Source organism: Cyprinus carpio, chromosome A3, assembly GCF_018340385.1.
Source record: "Cyprinus carpio isolate SPL01 chromosome A3, ASM1834038v1, whole genome shotgun sequence".
NCBI lineage: Eukaryota > Metazoa > Chordata > Actinopteri > Cypriniformes > Cyprinidae > Cyprinus > Cyprinus carpio.
Genome location: NC_056574.1, coordinates 11107147 through 11128527, shown reverse-complemented (window position 1 = coordinate 11128527; position 21381 = coordinate 11107147). Strand labels below are relative to the sequence as shown.

The 21381-nt window shown below is 33.5% G+C and overlaps 1 protein-coding gene across 5 annotated transcripts in view; it reads left to right on the top strand.

Moving 5' to 3' along the window:
- The window catches only part of prkar1b (protein kinase, cAMP-dependent, regulatory, type I, beta), a 52937-nt gene that overhangs the window by 6524 nt on the left and 25032 nt on the right, over positions 1 to 21381 (top strand). For all 5 annotated transcript variants that reach the window (XM_042718134.1, XM_042718129.1, XM_042718106.1 and 2 more), the window contains exon 4: positions 774 to 865. In XM_042718134.1, the coding sequence (XP_042574068.1) occupies positions 774 to 865 (92 nt within the window). The remainder of the gene's footprint in view (positions 1 to 773; positions 866 to 21381) is intronic.

The following is a 21381-nucleotide window of genomic DNA, read 5'->3' as shown; positions in this document are numbered from 1 at the left end:
AGTTTTAGTAATTTTATGTGCTTTTGTCATTTTTTATATTCTTATTTAGCTTTAATTTATTTTTAATTCAGTTTTAGTAAGTTAAGTACTTCAGTTTAAACCTATGTATTTCAATTAGTTGACATTTCAATAAGTTGAAATAAGTTTTTTTATATATATATTTAAATGTTTCATCTAATCTATTTTTTCTCATTTATTTAAATGAATGAAAACGATTTGTAACTGTTATAATGTTAGTTAACAAAAATAGACTGATAGGTTAACTTCAATAATTAATGGTGATTGATGAGGCACACTTGATAATTTTCTCAACAAACCCAAAACCCTAAGCATTACACATTGGTTCATAACACATCCTGCACCATTTGTGCTATGAATGGGAATGATTGCTTAAATCATCATCTCATTGAGGATTGTTATTAATTCTCTAAGGCAATAAAAATTTTGCCTGGTGTATGATAAAACTGGTGAAAGGGAGACCAGAATATCATAGAAAAAATTGAGGTTGGGATCTTTTAACTTGGGCCAGTAAGAAACCACCTACCATAGCAGCATCCTGCTTAGTAACAAGCTTGAAAAGTGATTCAGATCACATTAGTAACTGCCTAGCAACATCCATAACACCCTAGGATCATCATGGCAGCACATTTTTCACAACACAACGCTCACAATTTATTGAGGAAACATGAAAAAAAATTCAGAATGTTAGGAAAAACATAATAATTTGTTTGTTTTATGAGTGGTCATCTACTTATTGTTTTCTTTGGTTATAGGTCATTCCAAAGGACTACAAGACAATGACCGCCCTGGCCAAAGCCATCTCTAAGAACGTGCTGTTTGCCCATCTGGATGACAATGAGAGAAGGTAAATGCACATCATCAGAGGTTGTTTGTTGACAGGTTTAATAAGTATATAAAGTTTGGGTTTTGTGTAAATAACTAAAATGCATGTAAACGCTACCATATTAATGACTCAAAAACAAGACTGACAGCTGTATTCTGCTGCTGTGTGAATGTGGCCTAAGCCACACTATATTTCTCATTGGCCACATACACACTGTAAAGATTCAGGACTGATAACCACATTTAAATATGGGAGTGAATCCCCTAAATTATTGTTTCATGTGTGTATGGAAGATAACTCACTCTGGAAATGGTGATGAGTGACACTGTATTACCATGGCAAAGTCTCTCGTGGTTAGTATCTGCTATTTTTAAATGAAATATTATTACAGTGACCTAAGACTCGTTATATTTGGTGATTTTAACAAAATCACTGTCGACAGAGCTATCGTGTTTTCTTTATGTTTGGAAGCCTATTTCACTGAGCACGCTCTTGAAGGGTTGCCATGTCCACTTATTTTAAGTGACACTTATTAAGTGTCTTTGGGCTTGTGGTTTGGACTTGGCCCATAAAGCAGTCCAGTTTATGGAGTTAATAAAGTAGGCAAGTGGAGGTCTCAATATTTTGGAAAGTGGCTTATTTCCAAGATAATGCTTTTAGATTTAAGTTTATTATAGGCTTGTTCTTATTAGGGTTTTTTTTTCTTGCAAGATCTGGCAACACTAATGTGTCAAAACGTACCCTGGGATTTCTTGCACCGCACAGTTCAGTTGTACAATGTGGTTGTCACTCCCGTGTATTATTGAACTGTGCGTACAGAACAAGATTAAGCACTATAAGAAGAACTGACCACCATTGTGAAGTCTTTCTTATGAATCGGGTTACACTGTCAGCAGCTTGTTTCTTGTTGTCAGCACTGGTCTTGTGTGTGTTTGGCGGGGTGAGGGTGTGAGTCGTGTCAAGAGGGGCTTGTGAGTAGCCACTGTATTCACTCTGTTGCTCTCGTCACCATGGCAACCCACGTCGAAATAAAACAAGGCATTGTGTCTGACCATAGTGGAAAGTGTGTTTTAATGTGGGTGTAGGAAAATAGCGTTGCTCAGATTGTTTCATTTTGGCTTTCAAGTCCAGGAGATGCCACAAACCCTAAACAACAACGAGCAGAAAAAAGCCTCTCCCAGTCCACCAGGAATTTCGCTCAGGTTGCTCCGTCTTTGTGTACGGAATACGGTTTCATTGCTGAGGAGAATCCATTATCCATACAGATCCACCATGAAGGGAACCAACTCTCAGCTTTCTGCTTTTAAAGCCACACGAAACGGCCCGAACGCTCAAAACATCCCGTCTGGGCTCAGCTGGAAATTCACCACACTTATTATCAGGCCTTCTTGCCAGGGACTGCAGATGCGTGTTATCATGTTTTAAGATTGATATCATTTCTTTGGCTGTTGTGAATATATCACAGTCACCATTTATCAGAAAAAAATCCAAATATATCTGAAAAAGAATTTTGATAAAACACAAATCTAGTCTCAATTTTGTCATTTCTCTTCTGAAAGCTCCAGAACACTCTTCATATTTCTGAATCAGATTTGTGGTAAAACATTAATGTTGTTTCCATGGTTACGGAGTCGTCGCTCCTGGCAACGTCCCCGCACAACGTCCAGTTATCTTCATGTGTGTCTGCGATACTTGATGTGTTCAAACCTAACATTGCATTATAGAATTACTCCAGACAGAAGTGAAACAAAATAAACAAAATCATACTATATTTCCATAATCATACAAAGAACACTCAAATATTTATAGAATATATATATATATATGATATATATTATAGATTATATTAAAGCATATATATTTATCTAAGCATGCAATGAACACTATATAGATATATATATAGAGAGAGAGAGAGAGAGAGATTAATTGTATTCAGCACCAATGCATTAAATTTTATTATAAAAAGTTGTTAAAATTTTTTTTTTCATTTCAGATTAATGATGTTCTTTTGAACTTTCTATTCATCAAAGAATCCTGAAAAAAAATATCAATGTTTCCACAAAAATATTAAGCAGCACAACTGCTTTCAGTATTAATAATAAATGTTTCTTGAGCAGCAAATCAGCGTGTTAGAAGAATTTCTGCAGAATAATGTGAAACTTGGTATCACACAAATAAATAATTAATTAATCGATTATTTTAATAGATTTTTTTTACAAAAATAAAGATATAGACTAAATTAAAATCAGTGTAAACACTAAAATTAAAACTAAACCATTAAAAGCATCGTAACTGGAATGAAATAAAATATAAAAAAAACCTTTTTTGTTTCAAGTTGACAAGGCAACATTTCTTATTTGAATTTACATTGAAATATATATATAATATTTTTATATATATATATATATATATTATAATATATATCCATATATATATATAATATATACAATATATGTATAAATGTATGTATATATTATATATATAATTATATATAAAAATATATATATTTATTTATAGTTGATATATTTCTTATTTGAATTTACCTATATATATAATATACATTGAAATATATGCTGATATGCTAAAATAACTAAAACTAAAATAAAAATTGAAATAATCAAAACTGTTTGGACTATTAAATAAAAACAATATAACAATAACTCACAATAAGTTACTGAAATTTTAGCTATAAATTCAAAGTGGAAAATATAAGAACAAAAAAGTATTTCAAGATATTAATGAAAACTATAATAGTATCTCATTGATGCGCTAAAATAACAAACATAACATAACATAATAAAAAACATTTATCTTAAATTTTACTTCATGGGTGAAGAACATAACTTCTTTCAAAAACATTAAAAATAAATCTTACTGATACCAACCATTTGAATGGTAATGAATTTATTTATCTATTTTTTAATTGAAATTTCAATTAAATTTAAAACAGATTTTTCATTCTCAATCTTGATCTACAACCACTACTACACCCCTGAAGTTGTGCACAGTACAGTAAAATTTAAAAAGCAATGGCATATAGTAGGTGAGTGGGAGTCATATGCTTTGTAAATGTTATCAACATATTCACATATTCACCCTTTCACTCATTCACACACATTCACACATATGGCCATATATAGTAGAACACACCATACACTGTTTGCTTTATTATGCTGCAGTCAGTAAGAGCTTCTTGTTAAGATCACTAGAGAAACATGGGCAGATGCAATCACCGCTGCTGGAGCTAAACATTACAGCTAGTTGGCAGAAACTGTAAGGGAGTATCTGGCATGTGGCATAGCCCACCCTAGGGTCCACCCTACCGGTTATTTGTTGTCTGGTGTGGTTTTGTTGCCATGGCAAATAAAAGCAATTACCTCATGAAATTACCTCATAATAACACATTAACAAATCAAATGCAAAAATAATGCAGAGTCTGATGCTGAACTTGACCTTGGGAGTTAGGTCAGCATGAAAGATGTATGAGTCATCGATAGAAGCTGGTTTTGTAAGCTGAATAACAATATTCTTGCACAAAATATAATCTTTCTATTAATCTTTTATGATGTTCTTTCAGTAAAGAGAAATTCTTGTATTCAGGTGGCTTTTATACTGTACATGTGTTCAAGGTTCGACTCTTCCCAAGTTTCTAATCAGGACTATTTAGACTATTTAGGCTTTACATTTCTACATTTTTGCTTGCATAACCAGTTTTGAAAAGGAAAATATTTCTATCTTTTTTTTTCAATGTTTTTTAATTTATTTATATGGTACTAAGTGCAATGCTGTAATGCCAATTCATAGATATTTTTGATGAAAAAGTTTTTTTTTTTTTTTTGATTAAGTAAATATGCATAACATATGAAAAGTTACAAATAAAAAATACAAATAATACAAAAAACACAAGTAACATAACACTTTAATAATAAACTATCATCACAAAATATATATATTTTCCTAAAATGGGCCTAATTCTTTTTTTGTTATTCCCATTAAATCCAATGGTTATTCTTATTAAAGTAAAACATAAAAAAGTCAATTTTTTTATTAATTATCTATTTTCATTTTATTTTAAGGTGTCCTTACAGTGTAATTATACATTTAAGTACTGAGTAATACTAATTAACTACATGTACTTACTATATGGTTAGGGTTTGACGTATTTATTTATACCATTCAATAATACTAAACATAAATCATTATCATTATAAAGTAAGCCAAAGTGAACATTTTCAATGTTATTTTACCCGCAAACAAAATTTTACTGAACATTTTCAATGTTATTTTATCCACAAACACAAATGGACTCTGAACCTTCAGAGCCTTGTTTTGCACTACCAGCATCCTCCCCCCTCCCCCAAAACTCCCACTCCATCACACAAACAACACAGCATCTCAAACAACAAATAATTAAAATCTAATTAAAAGACAAAATACCAGCAATCAGCAGTAACGAGTGCATGAACTGCAATGAACCACAGCTACTGTACCTACAGAGACATTGTCGGTCTATTTTTGCAGACAGTGTGTTGTGGTTTTGAATACACATTTCTGCACATACATGAAATAAGTCACAGTGTGCGTGTACGTCATGCTTTCTAGAATTAGACTGATAATCTTGTGGAGATTAGCATGTAAAATAATGTTTTCTTTGTATAACATCATCACAGCTCCAAAGCACGTGTAACATAATGCAATCAAATGCTGTAAAAGCATGGTTAGTTTGATTTTAAACTGTTTCGATGTCTCCTGATAACTCGTAGTTGCTTTATCACGTCCAAACACATCTGTTCAGCTCCCCTTTATAATGTTAACCTGCTCTCAGCATAATGGCTATCTGGTTTCCTGCTCATATCTGATATAAACTCCACACCGTGATTGTGGCGAACAGCTGTTTCACGCACCTGCGGACCAGACAGTCTATTAAAAATGACCTTTAAAGTAGACAGTCACGCTTTTGTAATGCTAGCTAGTGTAGCTATTGAGTTTCATATGCGGTCCAAGTAAAGAAAGAAAGGTGGATTATGAAGAACTTTGTCAAAAAAGAAAAAAATGCTTCAGCTTTTATTTAGCCAGAAACTCTGCAAATAAAAAGTTGGCTGGAATTTAAAAAAAAAGAAAAAAAAAGACAAATTAACTCACACTGAGTAAACTGAGTGAAGGGTAATTTGTTCGCATTCTTCACTGGATGGATGGATCTGTCTCTGGAGAATCTCAAGTCTGTTGTCACATGTGCACGTTAGCTATCTTCATCAGTCATGCAGGTAATTCCGCTGTGCCTGCACTTCATTTTTCAATCTAGATTTGACATTTTCTGAGGAAATTGTGAAGAAAATTTCTGTAGAAATGTGATACTCTTCTGATGTTCAGAGTGGATGTAGTGTGTTGCTATGCGGTTGCTAGAATGTTCTGGATGGTTACTTTACTGACAAAAGAGTCAAAATTTCAAGTCAAATAATAATTTAATAATTTAGTTCTTTTCACAATATATTTGTATCAAAGCAGCTTTACAGAAAGTCATGATGTATCATCCTATGTGTGTAAACTCTATACACTTGGGATGCACCGATGTATCGGCTGCCGATATTTATCGATACCAATATGATTTTAAAGCCATGCGCATATCAGAAATAGCATGAAAAGGGCCGATACTGATGGTTTATCAATTTATTGCATGGAGACAACGAGTTGCATGTCTGTTGCATAATCCAATGTTTTTCTCTCAGCAAAATAATTAAATAGTTTCCAAAACAAAATAAAATCTGTCCAAAATATAGTTTGTCAGATGTGCAAATGTGACGCTGACGCATCGGATAAACAAAAATCTGCCACACTGCCACTACTGCTCTCAAAAATGTATAAAACCACAACGTTTCGACCCTAAGGTCTTCGTCAGGCAAAACGGGCAAAAAAATATCCTATCGGTGCATCCCTACTATACACTGCTGTTCAAAAGTTTGGGGTCAGTAAGATTTTTTATGTTTTTTAATGGAGTCTCTTATGCTCATCAAGGCTGTATTTATTTGATCAAAAATACAGAAAAATTTTAATATTGTGAAATATTATTGCAATTTCTTATAGTGGTTTCCTATTTTAATGCACTTTAAAATATAATTCATTTCTGTGACACAATGCTGAATTTTCAGTACCAATCATGCAGTTGAGATTTGCTTTAAAGGGGTCATATGATGTTGCTAAAAAGCTGATTTTATCATCAGTTTGAAACTGTCGTGCTGCTTTAAATATATTTTAAAATAATCATATATATTTCATGTTTTTAAAAATGCAGTACCAATCATGCAGTTGAGATTTGCTTTAAAGGGGTCTTGTTTAAAAAGAACAGCTGTATTTGGTGTAATGAAATGTGTTTATGCGGTTTAAGGTCCAAAAAACACATTATTTTCCATATATTGTACATTATTGTTTCTCCTTTATGCCCCGCCTTCTGAAATGCGTCGATTTTCACAAGGCTCATCGGTCTGAAAAGCGAGGTGTGCTCTGATTGGCCAGCTATCCAGTGCGTTGTGATTGGCTGAATACCTCAAGCGTGTGACGGAAATGTTACGCCTCTTAACATATTGTGATGTCGTCTGGCCGGAGCGACGAGACATAAACATAAAACCCATTATAAACGTGATATAAACATGAATTCTAGTCGTGTCCTCTTTTGGAAGGCCAAACAAAGTAGTTTTGCTTTCTCAACAAAACAGCGTCACACACCGCGGCCTTGACCAGAAATCAACATTAAACCTAGACCGAGGATTCTACGAAGGAGCGTACCTTGTGCTTGCGGAAACCACATGTGACGACCCCGGGCTGGATCCACAGTGCAAAGTTTATGTATTTCCTCAGCGACCAGCAAATCTTCCTACATACTGACGTAGAGATGTGGGGGCATGTTAGAACGTTGTAGGGGGGCGTGGGAAAGTCTTCCATTTTATAAATAATATCTCTTTGGATTTGAGACTTTAGTCTTTGCAACTTTACAGATCTTCTTTATTCACCAAGAGCTTTGAACACTCCAAAGGGAAAGGAAAAATTTTAATTGCATCATATGACCCCTTTAAAGAATATATCACCTTACTGTATGCGGGTAAGATTGGGTAAACTTGTAGTAGTTGTATAATTTGTTGTATAATTTTTATAATTTATTTATTTTTATTAATTGAAAAGAGCTCACCCGTAAGTCTTCATGATATTCTGTTCTGTAAATATGGTACTGGTCCATCCCTTTATGTAAATCTGTTAATTATTTTGTGGTTTTTCCTCCCTCAGGCAAAAATCTTGCATAGTTAAAAAAATTAACAGAGCATCTCTTCTTAAAAAAAGGTCTTTTGTTATTGGCAACTATTTTGTATGGGACGAGTTGTGCACCAAAGTTAAACAAGCACCACTAATAATATGCTGCTTAAAAAATAAGAACACTAATAAAATAAACACTTAGACATGCAGTGATATTATTTTTAGTTCATGTTGGCATGTCGGTACTTGTGTTCGTTCTTATAATTGCATTTTGTACTAGCAATAAATTACCAAATGATAACTAAAGGTTTCCATTATACATGACCAAAGATTTTTCCTCCTCGTGGCACAATTATAGGGATTACTTTGATTTACAGTGTCTAGATTTGGCCGTCAAATCAGTGCATGAAACTGCGTGCTGCAGCCTGCCCGAGCACATGGATGGTGTTGGGTTTTCAGAGAAGTTCTTGTAGCAGTCGATAGTAAACCGTGAGTGCAGTCACTCTGCAGTGCAGACGCACAGTCTGAAACAGAAAAGCACAGGTCAGAATGTGACACTGTGAAAGTACATGAGCTGATTTCTATTTCTATTTATCAGAGAATCCTTAAAAATATATATATCATAGTTTCCAAAAACAGGAATGATTTCTATTTCAAATAAATCTGTTAATTTGAACTTATATTTCTATTTATCAGAGAATCCTTAAAAATATATATATCATAGTTTCCAAAAACATATTAAGCAGCAACATTACACTGTTTTTAACAATGTTAGTATTGAAAAAAAAAATGAATGAATTAAGTTTATTTATATATATATATATATTATATATATATATATATATATATATATATATATATATATATATATATATATATAATATCACTATATATATATAATTTTTTTTTTTTTTTTGGGGAGCACCAAATATTATATTGTAGTGATTTCTATGATGTGATCATGTTAACATTTTTTAAAAACTTTATTTTAAATTGTAAAAATATTTAACAGTATTATAGCATTTAAAATTCAATAAAATTTTTAATTCAAATTATTCCTACTATAATTAATCCTCCTATATCATAAAGCAGATAAATAATGCATTATTTGCTTTAGATACTTTTCCTGTTATCGGTATTTGGCCGATATCTTAAAGCAGATAAATAATGCATTATTTGCTTTAGAGACACTTAAGATGCGGGCTGTTCACCATGATGGTTTTGAAATGCATGAAATATGATTGGAATCACTTTGAAAAGGACAATACACTTAAGTGCAACTCGCAGATCAAGTCTGTCATAAAGGCTACATAAAATTATCATGTGAACATTAATGTAAATAATGTTGTGGAATCTTTGTGCGTCCGTGTTTTGTTCATGCGTGAAGCGCATCCACAGCAAAGCTACACCCCCATGACAGTTAAGTTCACTTGTGCATTTGCAGTCTTTTGTGCAGTTGTACATTGTAATATTGTTTTTATTTAATGTATATCTGATTTATCTCATATATATATATATATATATATATATATATATATATATATATATATATATATATATATATATATATATAAATTCTTTTGTTTAATATTATTATTGAATTTTATAACACTACCTATTCATGAAAACCGTTATTTTTATTTTTTTATTTTTTTTCTGCAGACAGATTTAGTTAATCCAGTGCTAGTTTCTCTAATCTGTGTGTGTCCTTGTGTTCACATAAAGTAGAGCATGCAGCTGGGGTAATCCACCAGTTAAGCAGCGAGTGATGACCCCTCTGGCCTTTGACCCTCGACCCTTGACCCAGCAGCCTCTGGCCTTTGCTCTCATATCCCAGTGCTGATGGATAGTGAACATCTTTGCAAACAACAAAGTGCATCAGATCATTAATGAACTTCTCAGTAAAGCTCCTCAGAAAATTTCTGAGTCACATCCGATCTTTTCTGTTTCTAACTACCTTTTAGTTAAAACCGCACATAAAACTGAAGTAAAAACTGAATCAAGTCACACTGATCATCAACCTTTTGGTTTCGAGTGTTTTTAAATAGCACAGCTCATAGTCTACCTGATAGGCCACACACACAGCAGAGGACTTGTAAGGCCAGTTTATTTTGTCCCAGTCTGTTTTAGGCAAAGGAAATGGGGAGCAGAGGAAGTTTGCGGGTGACGTAATGCTGTGGCTGTATCAGATGAACCAGAATCACAGCTTCAGAGCTCAGGCTAATGGAGGACACCTTTGACTCTTAGATCTGCCTCATAATCTGCTCAAACGCTCCCACACCAGGTGGCTGTCCATTTCCTTCAGATATGAGCTCAAATGAGGCACTCTTCAGAAGAGCCAGAGATAAACAGAGAACGAGAGCCGCTCTTTATGAACATATGTGGATTAGGCATTAATCGCAGGCCTTTTTGCTCATTATTCAGCAGCATTTACACAACACTCCTCTTTCGCAGTTGATTTGGTTACACACGGCATCTAAGAGTTATACAGAACACAGTGAAAATGACATGAATTCACAAACCTCTGCACTTACCCTTTTATTTGTGACCCTGGACCACAAAACCAGTCTTAAGGGTCAATTTTTCAAAATTGAGATTTATACATCATCTTAAAGCTGAATAAAGAAGATTTCCATTGATGTATGATAGGACAATATTTGAACGAGATACAACTATTTGAAAATCTGGAATCTGAGGGTGCAAAACAATCTAAATATTGAGAATATTGCATTTAAAGTTGTCCAAATAAAGTCCTTAGCAATTCATATTACTAATCAAAAAATTAAGTTTTGATATATTTACAGTAGGAAATTTACAAAATATCTTCATGGAACATGATCTTTACTTAATATCCTAATGATTTTTGGCATAAAAGAAAAATTTATAATTTTGACCCATACAACATTATTTTGGCTATTGCTTCAAATATACCTGTGCTACTTATGACTGGTTTTGTGCTCCAGTGTCACATTTGTGTGCTTGTTTATGAAATATTTCTGTTAGTTTGATGATGCTTTCAACTACATTGAGGTAGATTTACAAAGTGTTATTTTAGAATTATATACTATTGTAATTTGTGAATAATATTTTAAATTAGCTTTTATTTTTATATTTTGATTTTGATTTGTTTTAGTAATTTTTATGTGTATTTGTCATTTTTATTAGTTTTTTAATATTTCTATTTAGGTTTTTATTTTATATTTATTTGTTTATTTTAGTAATTTTAGCTCTTTAACATTTATTCACTTCTGATTTTCATGTAAGTTTAAGTTGACCTTCATCTACAATTTTATTTCAGCTTGAGTTCATTTACAGAAACTGAATTTTTTAACAATAACAACACTGCTCATTGTGCAATTTTTCAAAATAAATTAATTTTAATTTTACATTGATAATGTTTGTTAAAACTTTTTCACAAAAAAACTGAAACATAAAAAAAAATTAAAAATTATAACAAATAAAAAAAAAAATATTCTACACAAAAAAAACATAAATATTATTACAAATTAAAAAAACAGTCATCCTGCTTCATATTTTTCTGCAAACCATGATAAAATTACAATTATTATCAATGCTAATAAAACAGTCATTTGACTGCTTCAAATTTTTCTGATTAACCATGATGAAAAAAATCCTGTATACTCCAGTCTGCTGAGTACAAGCTGAACAGTAGTGTACTAGAACAAAATGAAAAGCTTTTTTGCAACATTATAAATGCCTTTACTGCCACTTTTGATCAATTGAATGCATTCCTGCTGAGTACAAGCTGAACAGTAGTGTACTAGAACAGAAGGCCAGGAGACCCTGCAGTTTCACTCTCCATCCTGTAAGAGATGCTGTTTCTCCAATTCAGATGTCCGTGACTCGAGATGATCCACAATCAGACTCGGTTCATTTAGTGCCAGATAGCAGAGCGGAGCAAATGAGCGCATGACATTATATCAATCCTGTACGCTTATCAACACTGTAGAATTTGAAGCTGTTATGTTATTGTGAGCCGTTAAACTCCGGCCCACAGGAAGCTGCGATGTTTGGCTGTGATGTGGGCCGCTTTTGGGAGGCACTTGACAGCTTCCACACAGGTGTGTTTGCTCTGGCAGCGGCGATGTCGTAAGCACACTCGTACAAACACACACTCTCACCAGGAAGGAGGAGGAAAAGTGGCTGGCTAATGAATAGCCTTAACTGACTTGGCCCGAGGATGTTTGTCCGGGCAGTTACACAGCGAGTGTGTGTGTGTGTGTGCAGTGAAGGCTGTCCCCAGCTGGAAGTTTCACTCGTCTTTCTTCCTATGCAGAATTACTGTGGCAGTTTTACCCCACCAGTGTCACTAGAGCTGTTGTAAAGTGCAAGTCTGTGTGTGGTCAATATTTAGCATAGCTTTGTGCTTTCACAAAGGGAGTTTCTGCTAATGAGGACAATCGCCATAAGAAGCAGCTCTCTCTCTCTCTTACCCTCTCTCTCTCCCTCTCTCTCCCTCCACATTCGTTCTGTTTGCATTCTCTTATATTTCTCTTTTTCTGTCCTCACATTTATGTCTTTTGAGCAAGTGTGTTTAATAGGCTGTTTTGGGCTTTCCGGGCCCCCTGACCTGACCAGATAGCACCTTGCCATACCTCTGCAATTCACTACAACTGTATCTGTGAACATTTCTGAAGTGAGAAAAAGTGTGTAATCAACTAATAACTCTGTACTGTTGGCCATACGTATATCCAAATTATGTGTTTTCACATATTTTACATAACTTTAAAGGGAGTATTGCTTTAAATAAAATAATAATTTATTTCTATATTTTTGGAAAATATTCAGGTAAACATTGCATTAACTAATAAATAAATAAATAATTTATTATTTATTTATTTATTTACAAATATTTTTATTTATTTTTTTAACTTAGTTATTAACATGTTTATAAATTTATATTTATTTTATTTATTTAGAAATTCATGTATTTTTTTATTTATATTTTTAATGTAATATTTTTAATTGATTTAATTTCAGCAAAAATGAAAGCACTATTCATTTATTTAGTTATTTACTTAATTTATTAATTAATTTTATTTACTTCTTTATAAATGTATATTTTACTCATGCTTTTATTTCTACGTTCAGTTAATTATTTAGTTATTTTTAAATTATTTTTAATTGCATATAAATGAACCATTAATTAATCCATTTATTATGGTATTTAATCAGTTATTTAATCAACTATTCATTTAACTATAAATAAATATATAAATAAATATTTAAATTATTTATAAACGAAAGTTTTTTTTAATTGGTTTAATGCCAGCAATAAGTACATTATTCATTTTTTTGTTGTTTACTCGTTATGATAAATTATTATTCATTTTCTTTTTTGTATTTTGCATTTATTTAGTTATTTACTTAATTTTTATTTATTTATTTATACATTTTTAGCTATGTTTTTTATTTACACGTATTTATTCAGTTAATTAGTTAGTTAGTTATTTACTTATTTATAAATGTATATTTATATATTATTTATAAATACATTTCTGTTTAATTTAAACATGTATATAATTTCAGCAGCTTCTTATTTTGTATTAAATATCATAATTCAGCACTTTGTCTATCATCAGCTTCCCTGTTCTCTAGATATTGACATCCGTTATTAAACAGCTCAGTCGGTCGCTGCTTCAGTGTCCAGTATGACATGTGATGTGTGCATCAAAGTGAATGAATCAGAATAATCAGTAGTATCTGGATCTGTCCTCTGCTCCCTTTCTAAATGTGTTCCAGTTAATGCAGTTCCAGCATTTTTAGGCCTCTTTTCCTCTCCCGTCCTCCTGTGAGCAGTGTAAACAGCTTTTCCCGTTAACACTGGACAAAAGGGGCTGAGCTATTTGTGCTGAGCTCTCCTCTTCAAACACATCTCTCCCTTTCCTCTGCTGGACACAGAGAAACAAATGATTCAGGCCAAGCAGCACTTCCCGTCAAATGTCAGACACTTTAGTCTGCTTTTCTCTTTTTATTGCCTGTGTGAGTGTATGTAGGTGAGACAGTCGGCCTTGTGATCAGGACACGTGAGAAACACAGAGCCTCTGTCCTGTAACCACAACACACTTTGTGTCTTTTCTTTTTTACCCTCTGTGGTTCAAAAGGGTGAATCTCATGAAGAAAAGCCAGGTCACAGTTCACCTTAAAACCAACAGAATATTTTGAATAAGGAAAACTGGCCTATTTTAAGAGCCATTAAGGTTTTTATTGTTGCATTTTGATTAAAATTAAATGTTCCTTGGGTTATGTGGGGGAAAAAACTGTAATATATAATCATCATCTGAATATGATATTTTTTAAAAAATCAACTAATTTAAATAATCAAAGTAAACAAAAAACAAACCAAAATAGTAGAATGATGTAAAAAAAATATAGTACCGAAACAAAAATTATACTAAAAAAAAATTCAGTATACTGAAGTATACTTTGAAGTGAACTTCAGTATACTTTAAAGTATACTTCAAAATCGCTACTGTAAATCTGCTATATCAAAGACATAATTGACATAGAAGAAAACTGTGGGAAGAGACATTTTATCAGTGCATAACATTTGCTGGTTTTCCTCTGTTGATTTGACCTTTTTTTGACAATGTCATAATCTGTTATTTTTTAACTTTTTTTTAACTTTATAACGTGTGCCAAATATGTAAGGATCTGACTTTTCCATTTTGCAATATCATACTGAACTGGAAATCACATTGTTCAAATGTTGATCTTTCATAGCTCTGGAGAATTAATGTGGGTCTGACCATGTATCAACATTGTCTCAAATTTGTTTTAAAATCAATCAAATGTTGACCCACACTACAATGAGAGTATCGATCAACAGTTTGGGGTCTAAAAGATGTTTTTGAAGGTTTTTTTTTTTTTTTTTTAAGTATTAAAGTATTAAAAAAATAAAAGTTTTCTATTGCAATATATTTTAAAATGTAATTTTTTCATGTGATGCAAAGCTGAATTTTCAGCATCATTTCTCCAGTCTTCAGTGTCTCATGATCCTTCAGAAATTATTCTGATGCTGATCTGCTGCTCAAGAAGCATTTCTTTTTGTAATGAATGCTGAAAACCATTGTGCTGCTTAATATGGTATAATGGAAACCATGACACATTTTTTAATCAAAAGTTTCATAGAACAGCATAATCTAACTGTATAATTGCTCTTACTTGCTGAGTATTAATTTCTTAAAAAATAAATTAAAAAGAAAAGTATTACTGACTCCAAACCTTTGAACGATGTAGATTAAAAATGAATGTGGATAGCAGCTCAGATCATTTTGTGTTGGAAGACTTTAATGAGAAGCATTTGCATTGGCATTTAATTGCAAGATTTGCATGGCGTCTTATTGCATATTGTTGGGATCTCTTCTAAAATACTTGTGGAGACTAGATTTATTGCTTTTATTTTCTCTCTCTCTGGAGATGAAGAGACGAGACCATTTGCTCTCTTTTTAATCTCATTAGTATCATTGTGATTATTTCCTTTGTATGGTGAAGTTTAACAGTGGATTCAATTGTCTTAAACTGACAATTATCACCATTGTTTCTCCTTCCCTCTGTTTCAGTCTGTCTCTCTTTTCCTCTGGTTTCCTCCTGTTGTTCTGCTGTCTTTCCTCCCTCCCAAACATTCCTGCATTCTTTCTTTTTCCTGGCTTAAAGCCCACTGTCTCCTTCAGCTGCTTGTGAGGTGTATTTTGTCTTGTCTGTGTGGTGTGTTTCGTGCACGATGAGCATGTCACATTCGCTGCAAATGCATTAAATCTCAGTGTCAAGGTTGTGATGCTTGAGTCGTCAACTCTATAAATACTCATTCATTCAACTTGATTTATTGACATTTAATCAATGTTTCTGACAGTCAGGTACTCATTCGAACTTCTTTGGTTTGAATGGTGTCACTCTTAATGAATCCATCCATCACTGAAGACAAACAGGGAGACAGACAGACATATAGACTAGACAGACAGACTGCATACTCCGAGCTCAGACACACAGATGGATCCCAAAGGAAAAAGTGTGTCCAAAACAGCTCCAATGTTACTCATAAAAACACGTAGCTCGTGGCCGGTTTTCCCTGCCTCATAGCAACCCTCTGCAGTGTGGATAAACAGATCTGCACGTCTGCTCCTCATGATTGATAAGAGCAGCATGTGTGTGCGTTTATATAGTTTATGTTAGTGGGTGTGCTTTTTTCCACCCTACAGTGATACCGATACAGTGAAATCACTGATAATCCTCAGTGAAACTGTCAGTGAAGTCTTTATTACTCTGACTTTGTCCCTTTCTCTCTGTTACAGATGCCATCGCTTGTGAAACAAGGTCAGCACTTTGTAAACAGTTTCGCACACTTAGAGGGAGCTTTGGCATTTTGTCCATGAGCATATAGGGCCCTATGAAATCCATTTAATTTTTTTTCCCCAAAATCCATTTATTTATTTATTCTTTTTTAAATTCCATTTTTTCTAATTAAATTTTTCTGGAATCTATTTTTCTGGACTCTGTTTTAAGGGTTAAATTAAATTTTATTAATCAAAAAGCATGTCTAATTAATTGAAATATCTATAGTAAAGAAATTAATGCTTTTATTCAGAAATAACTATATAAATAATCCAACCAACCAACCAACCAACCAACCAAAGTAAAGAAATTAATGCTTTTATTCAGCAAGAATGCGATAAATTAATCAAAAGTGATAGTGGTACAAAATAGTTCTTGAACTTCTTAAAATATATTTTAAGGAAGTCTTTTGAAGAATTCTGAGAAAAAAAAAAAAAAAACACGGTTTCCACAAAAATGTTGTATGCCACAGCTTTGTTTTAGAATGAGAATGATTTCTGAAGGATCAGCTTTGCACAATGGGAATAAATTACATTTGAAAATATATTAAAATAGAAAACCATTGTTGTAACTTTTAAAAATATTTCACAGTATTACTGTATTTTTGATCCTGTAAATGCAGCCTTGGTGAGCATAAAAGACTTCAAAAACATTAAGACATTAAATAAACTGTAGTGTGAAATAATCAATATCCACCCAGTATCTCATGAAATGCATTTTTTTGTATTCAAATGTAACTCCATTTTGTCATGAAGTGCCTCATTTCTTGTCACTTAATTCATTAAGTCCACAAAATGAGTTATGTTCTGGTATTTTGGCCAGAAGTGGTAGTTTTTAAGTGAACTGAGAGTCTACCATATTGAAAATACATTGCTTTGGTACACATTGTTGCTGAGAAAGATATTCAACCAGAACAATACTGTATTTGTCAGTTAGTATGTAGCTTGAAGGATTAACTGACTGACTGATTTTTTTTCTCCACTTTCCCATTTATTTACATGTTAGTGTATGTCCGTTGAATGGATGCGACCACAGAGACCTGTTTGTAAGCATCTATCCTTATTGAGCGGCTGTGTTTCGCAGATAGCGTGTCTCAGGATTGATCTCATAAAAGTACACCGGTGTGTGACTAAGAGTGTGACTCTCTGTCATCTGTTTAACACACAGCGTGTAGCAGATGAAGCAAACACCCAGACGTGTCACAATCCGATGCTTTAAACTCAGATGTGACTTCACTGATGAGCGGCTTTTGAAAGGAGCTTTTGTTTTTTGTTCATACAATACAAGTCAATGGGATCCAAAACATGCTCTACTTAGCTTTTACTGTCTAAAGGCTGAAGAGTTTGTTCCTTTGCATTCAGCTGTTTTTCTCTTGACGTTTGCGAGTGTAAGGCAGGCTCAGGCTTGTGTGGACAAATAAAGGAGACCTAATGTTGGTGCTTTTAACACTTTCCCTTTGAAAGAGTGAGGTTCAATTAAAGAAGAAGAGAAGAGGTGATGATTTAGGAGCCTCGTTAGATTCAGAACACTCATCAAACCACACAAAAAAAATCATTCACAATATGATGTTCAGACGCATAAAAACAACACAACCTTTCATTCATAGCGTGTTCAGCTATGATTATTCAACAAAATAAGAATCTAACAAAAACAAACTAAAAAAAAACAACACAAAATATTATTACAAGCTTGTAAGTCAGCTTTAATTATTGAGCAGAATAAAGCACACTGGAACAAATCAGTCAGAATTCTGACCACACTTATAATGTCTAGAGCTACACTTCCATTCAAGATTTTGTAATGTTTTTCAAATAAACAGTTTTTGAAAAAGTCACCATGGCTGTATTTATTTGATCAAAAATACATTAAAAACTTTATTATTTTGAAATATTACAATTAGCTGAATTTTCAGCATCATTACTCCAGTCTTCATATGAATATGAATCATTCTAATATACTGATTTGATGCTCAAGAAACATTTTTATGATTATCAGTGTTGTAAATAGTTGCTGCTTAATATTTTTATCCTTTATATATTTAAAATCTTTGAATAGAAAAATCAAAAGAATTGCATTTATTTGAAATAGAATCCCTTTGTAACATTGTAAATGTATTTTGCGGTCACTTTTGATCCATTTAATGTGTCCTTGATGAATAAAAGTATTAATTTCTTTCAAAAAACAAAACAAAAAACCTTTGAATTCTAGTGAATTATGCCGCATGGCAGTACGTCATCAAACAGCCGCTGATTCACTGACAGCAGTGAACGTCACTCACTCTATTAGTTTGTGGTTTTTGGATGTGAACTGTGAATACTCTACTCATTCTTTTTCTCAAAAGGCTGTGCTCCACTCATCCTTCATAGTGACTTCAACATCCATACTGACACATCTTATGTTCTTCAGTGTATTGCACCACAATTCTGCGGTGAATCCCACACCCCTTCAGTCTCTCTCTAAACCCCTCCATGTGTTTTAACACTTAGATTTTCTCACCCTTACTCAAACCCATCAACTTTTCCTCCTCCCACTCATTCATGGACAGGTTCAGACAAAAACCTTGTTCCTTCTCATGTTGCTGACTACCTCCTCAGTTTTTTAATTCCTTCCCCTGCTCAAAAGACCAGCATATGTTGGTCAAGACTGGTTTATCCCGTTTACCCAACTGTGAAATGGTCAACCAGCATGGTGTCCACCACACACCAATTTGAACTTCCTTCTACAAAAAAAAACATTTTGAAGTGCCTTCCACTTCGTCAAGTGGACGACGGAAGTTTATATGGACATGCCCTCGACCCCTCGATTTTGACCAAGGGAGCGAGTCTGCTTCATATGCTCACTTCAGGCCGCTCTATAGACCACAATGCAACACCACTATGATGTCATCGCAGAGCGAGTTTAATTTATCCCCACCTCAAACAAATCTATAATATATGATTTTTTTTTTTTTTTTTTACATTTATAACAGCCCAAGCATACTTTCATATATATGGAATGCTGCAAAAATACAAATTCGTAAAGGGAAACATGTTAACAATAAACCAACTCTATAGCCAATTATATAAACATAATCAACTTAATACATCACAATAAAAGCCCATTCCAAGGGTTCCGCCAGTATTGGGCACTCATACAACATAATAAACAGCGTACATCCAAGTAAACGAGACGAAGGGAAGGGCATATAAAAAGTGAACTGGAACGCAGCCCCAGTGAGGTCTGTTCTAGCACCTCACACACTTCTGAGCTTCTGTGTTCAGTTTATTTGATGCACAATTTGTAACGATTACTAATTGATTTATCGTTTACTGTTATCTGTCTATTATCTGAGATGTCATTGTTATAACACGTTGCTATGGGTTGCATCTTGATTATGATTTGACTGACAGAATGATAACGTGAGCTTTATGCTTTCTAACCTTATCTACACTTTATGTTGCAATTATTCTGCTTATTGTACATATACCATGTCAACAATTGTAACGTTTACATCTACCAATGTCTTTATACAGTGTGCGCATATATATGCATAGAGGGAGAGAGTGTATCTTATTTCATATATATATATATATAAACACACACACACACACACACACACACACACACACACACACACACACACACTCACATATGTGAACTATGACTATATTGACCACATGACTAAAGTAACTATATTACTTTTACTTTCTGCACAACTCTGCATATGATTTTTTTTTTATAACTTCAATGTACTTGAATTGTGCACCAAACACTGGGAATATACAAGTATTGGATCGGGACTCTGTATTGGCAGATGGTCAATATTCAGTGACTCAGATTGAATGGGGGGCACAAAAAACCTGATCGGGACATCTCTACCTGTTTTGCTCACCAAGACTACATTTGTTTGATCAAAAATACAGTAATATTGTGAAATATTGTTGAAATTACAAATAACTGTTTTCTATTTTAAAAAGTTAATTTTTTAGCATCATTACTCTAGTCTTCAGTGTCACATGGTCCTTCAGAAATCATTCTGATATGCTGCTTTTGTTTTTGAGAAACATATTTTGTTATTATCAATGCTGAAAACAGTTGCTGCTTAATATTTTTGTGGAAACTGTGGTACATTTTCTTTTTCAGGATTCGTTGATGAATAGAAAGTTCAAAAGAACAGCATTTATGTGAAAGATAATTTTTTGCTCTTACTTTTGATCAGTTGAATGCATCTTTGCTGATTTAAAATATTTATTTCTTTAAAAAAAAAATCTTACTTACAACAAACAACCTAACCATCACTAGCACCACTGGGAATTGAACTTGTAACCTTGCCATCACTAGCACCACTAGTTGAGCTACAAGAGCTTTCTTTCCTCATCCAACCATGTAGTCCTTCTCAAACACTTCCCACCCACTCCTTTCTCAAATTTAAGACCGATCTCACCACCGCTCATCACCAGCCACCTTCTCCTCCCTTTACCTCAAGACTTCTCCTCTGATCTTTCCTCCGTCTGACATCATACTCTGTGACATCACACTTTGAGTTTAACCTTCCTGGTTCTTTTAATGGCTACTCACAGCTCTGTTTTAACCACTTCACCTCGCTGTTATAGCTGTGGTTCAGTTCTCCAGGGAGCCATCATCTTCATCTCCCACTGAAATGGTAATCTGGTAACGCCGCAGGGCTGTGAATGGGTTCGAGTGCCGGGGAATCCCCACAGCCAGACAGCTGATGAGAGCTCTCGTGGTGGAACGTTTTAAATAAACATCCTTTACACTCAGTAAACTTCTAAAACCAAGTGCCTGTGACTGAAGACCACCTACCAGATGCTCCATTATTTGCTCTCAAGACTGGAATATGAGCTTCAATGCCTCTAATCATGGCATTAAAGCTTCCTCTGAAGTAGAATGCATGCGATTACGCTTATATTCTTAAATATGAACTCAGAGGAACTCATTTTAAC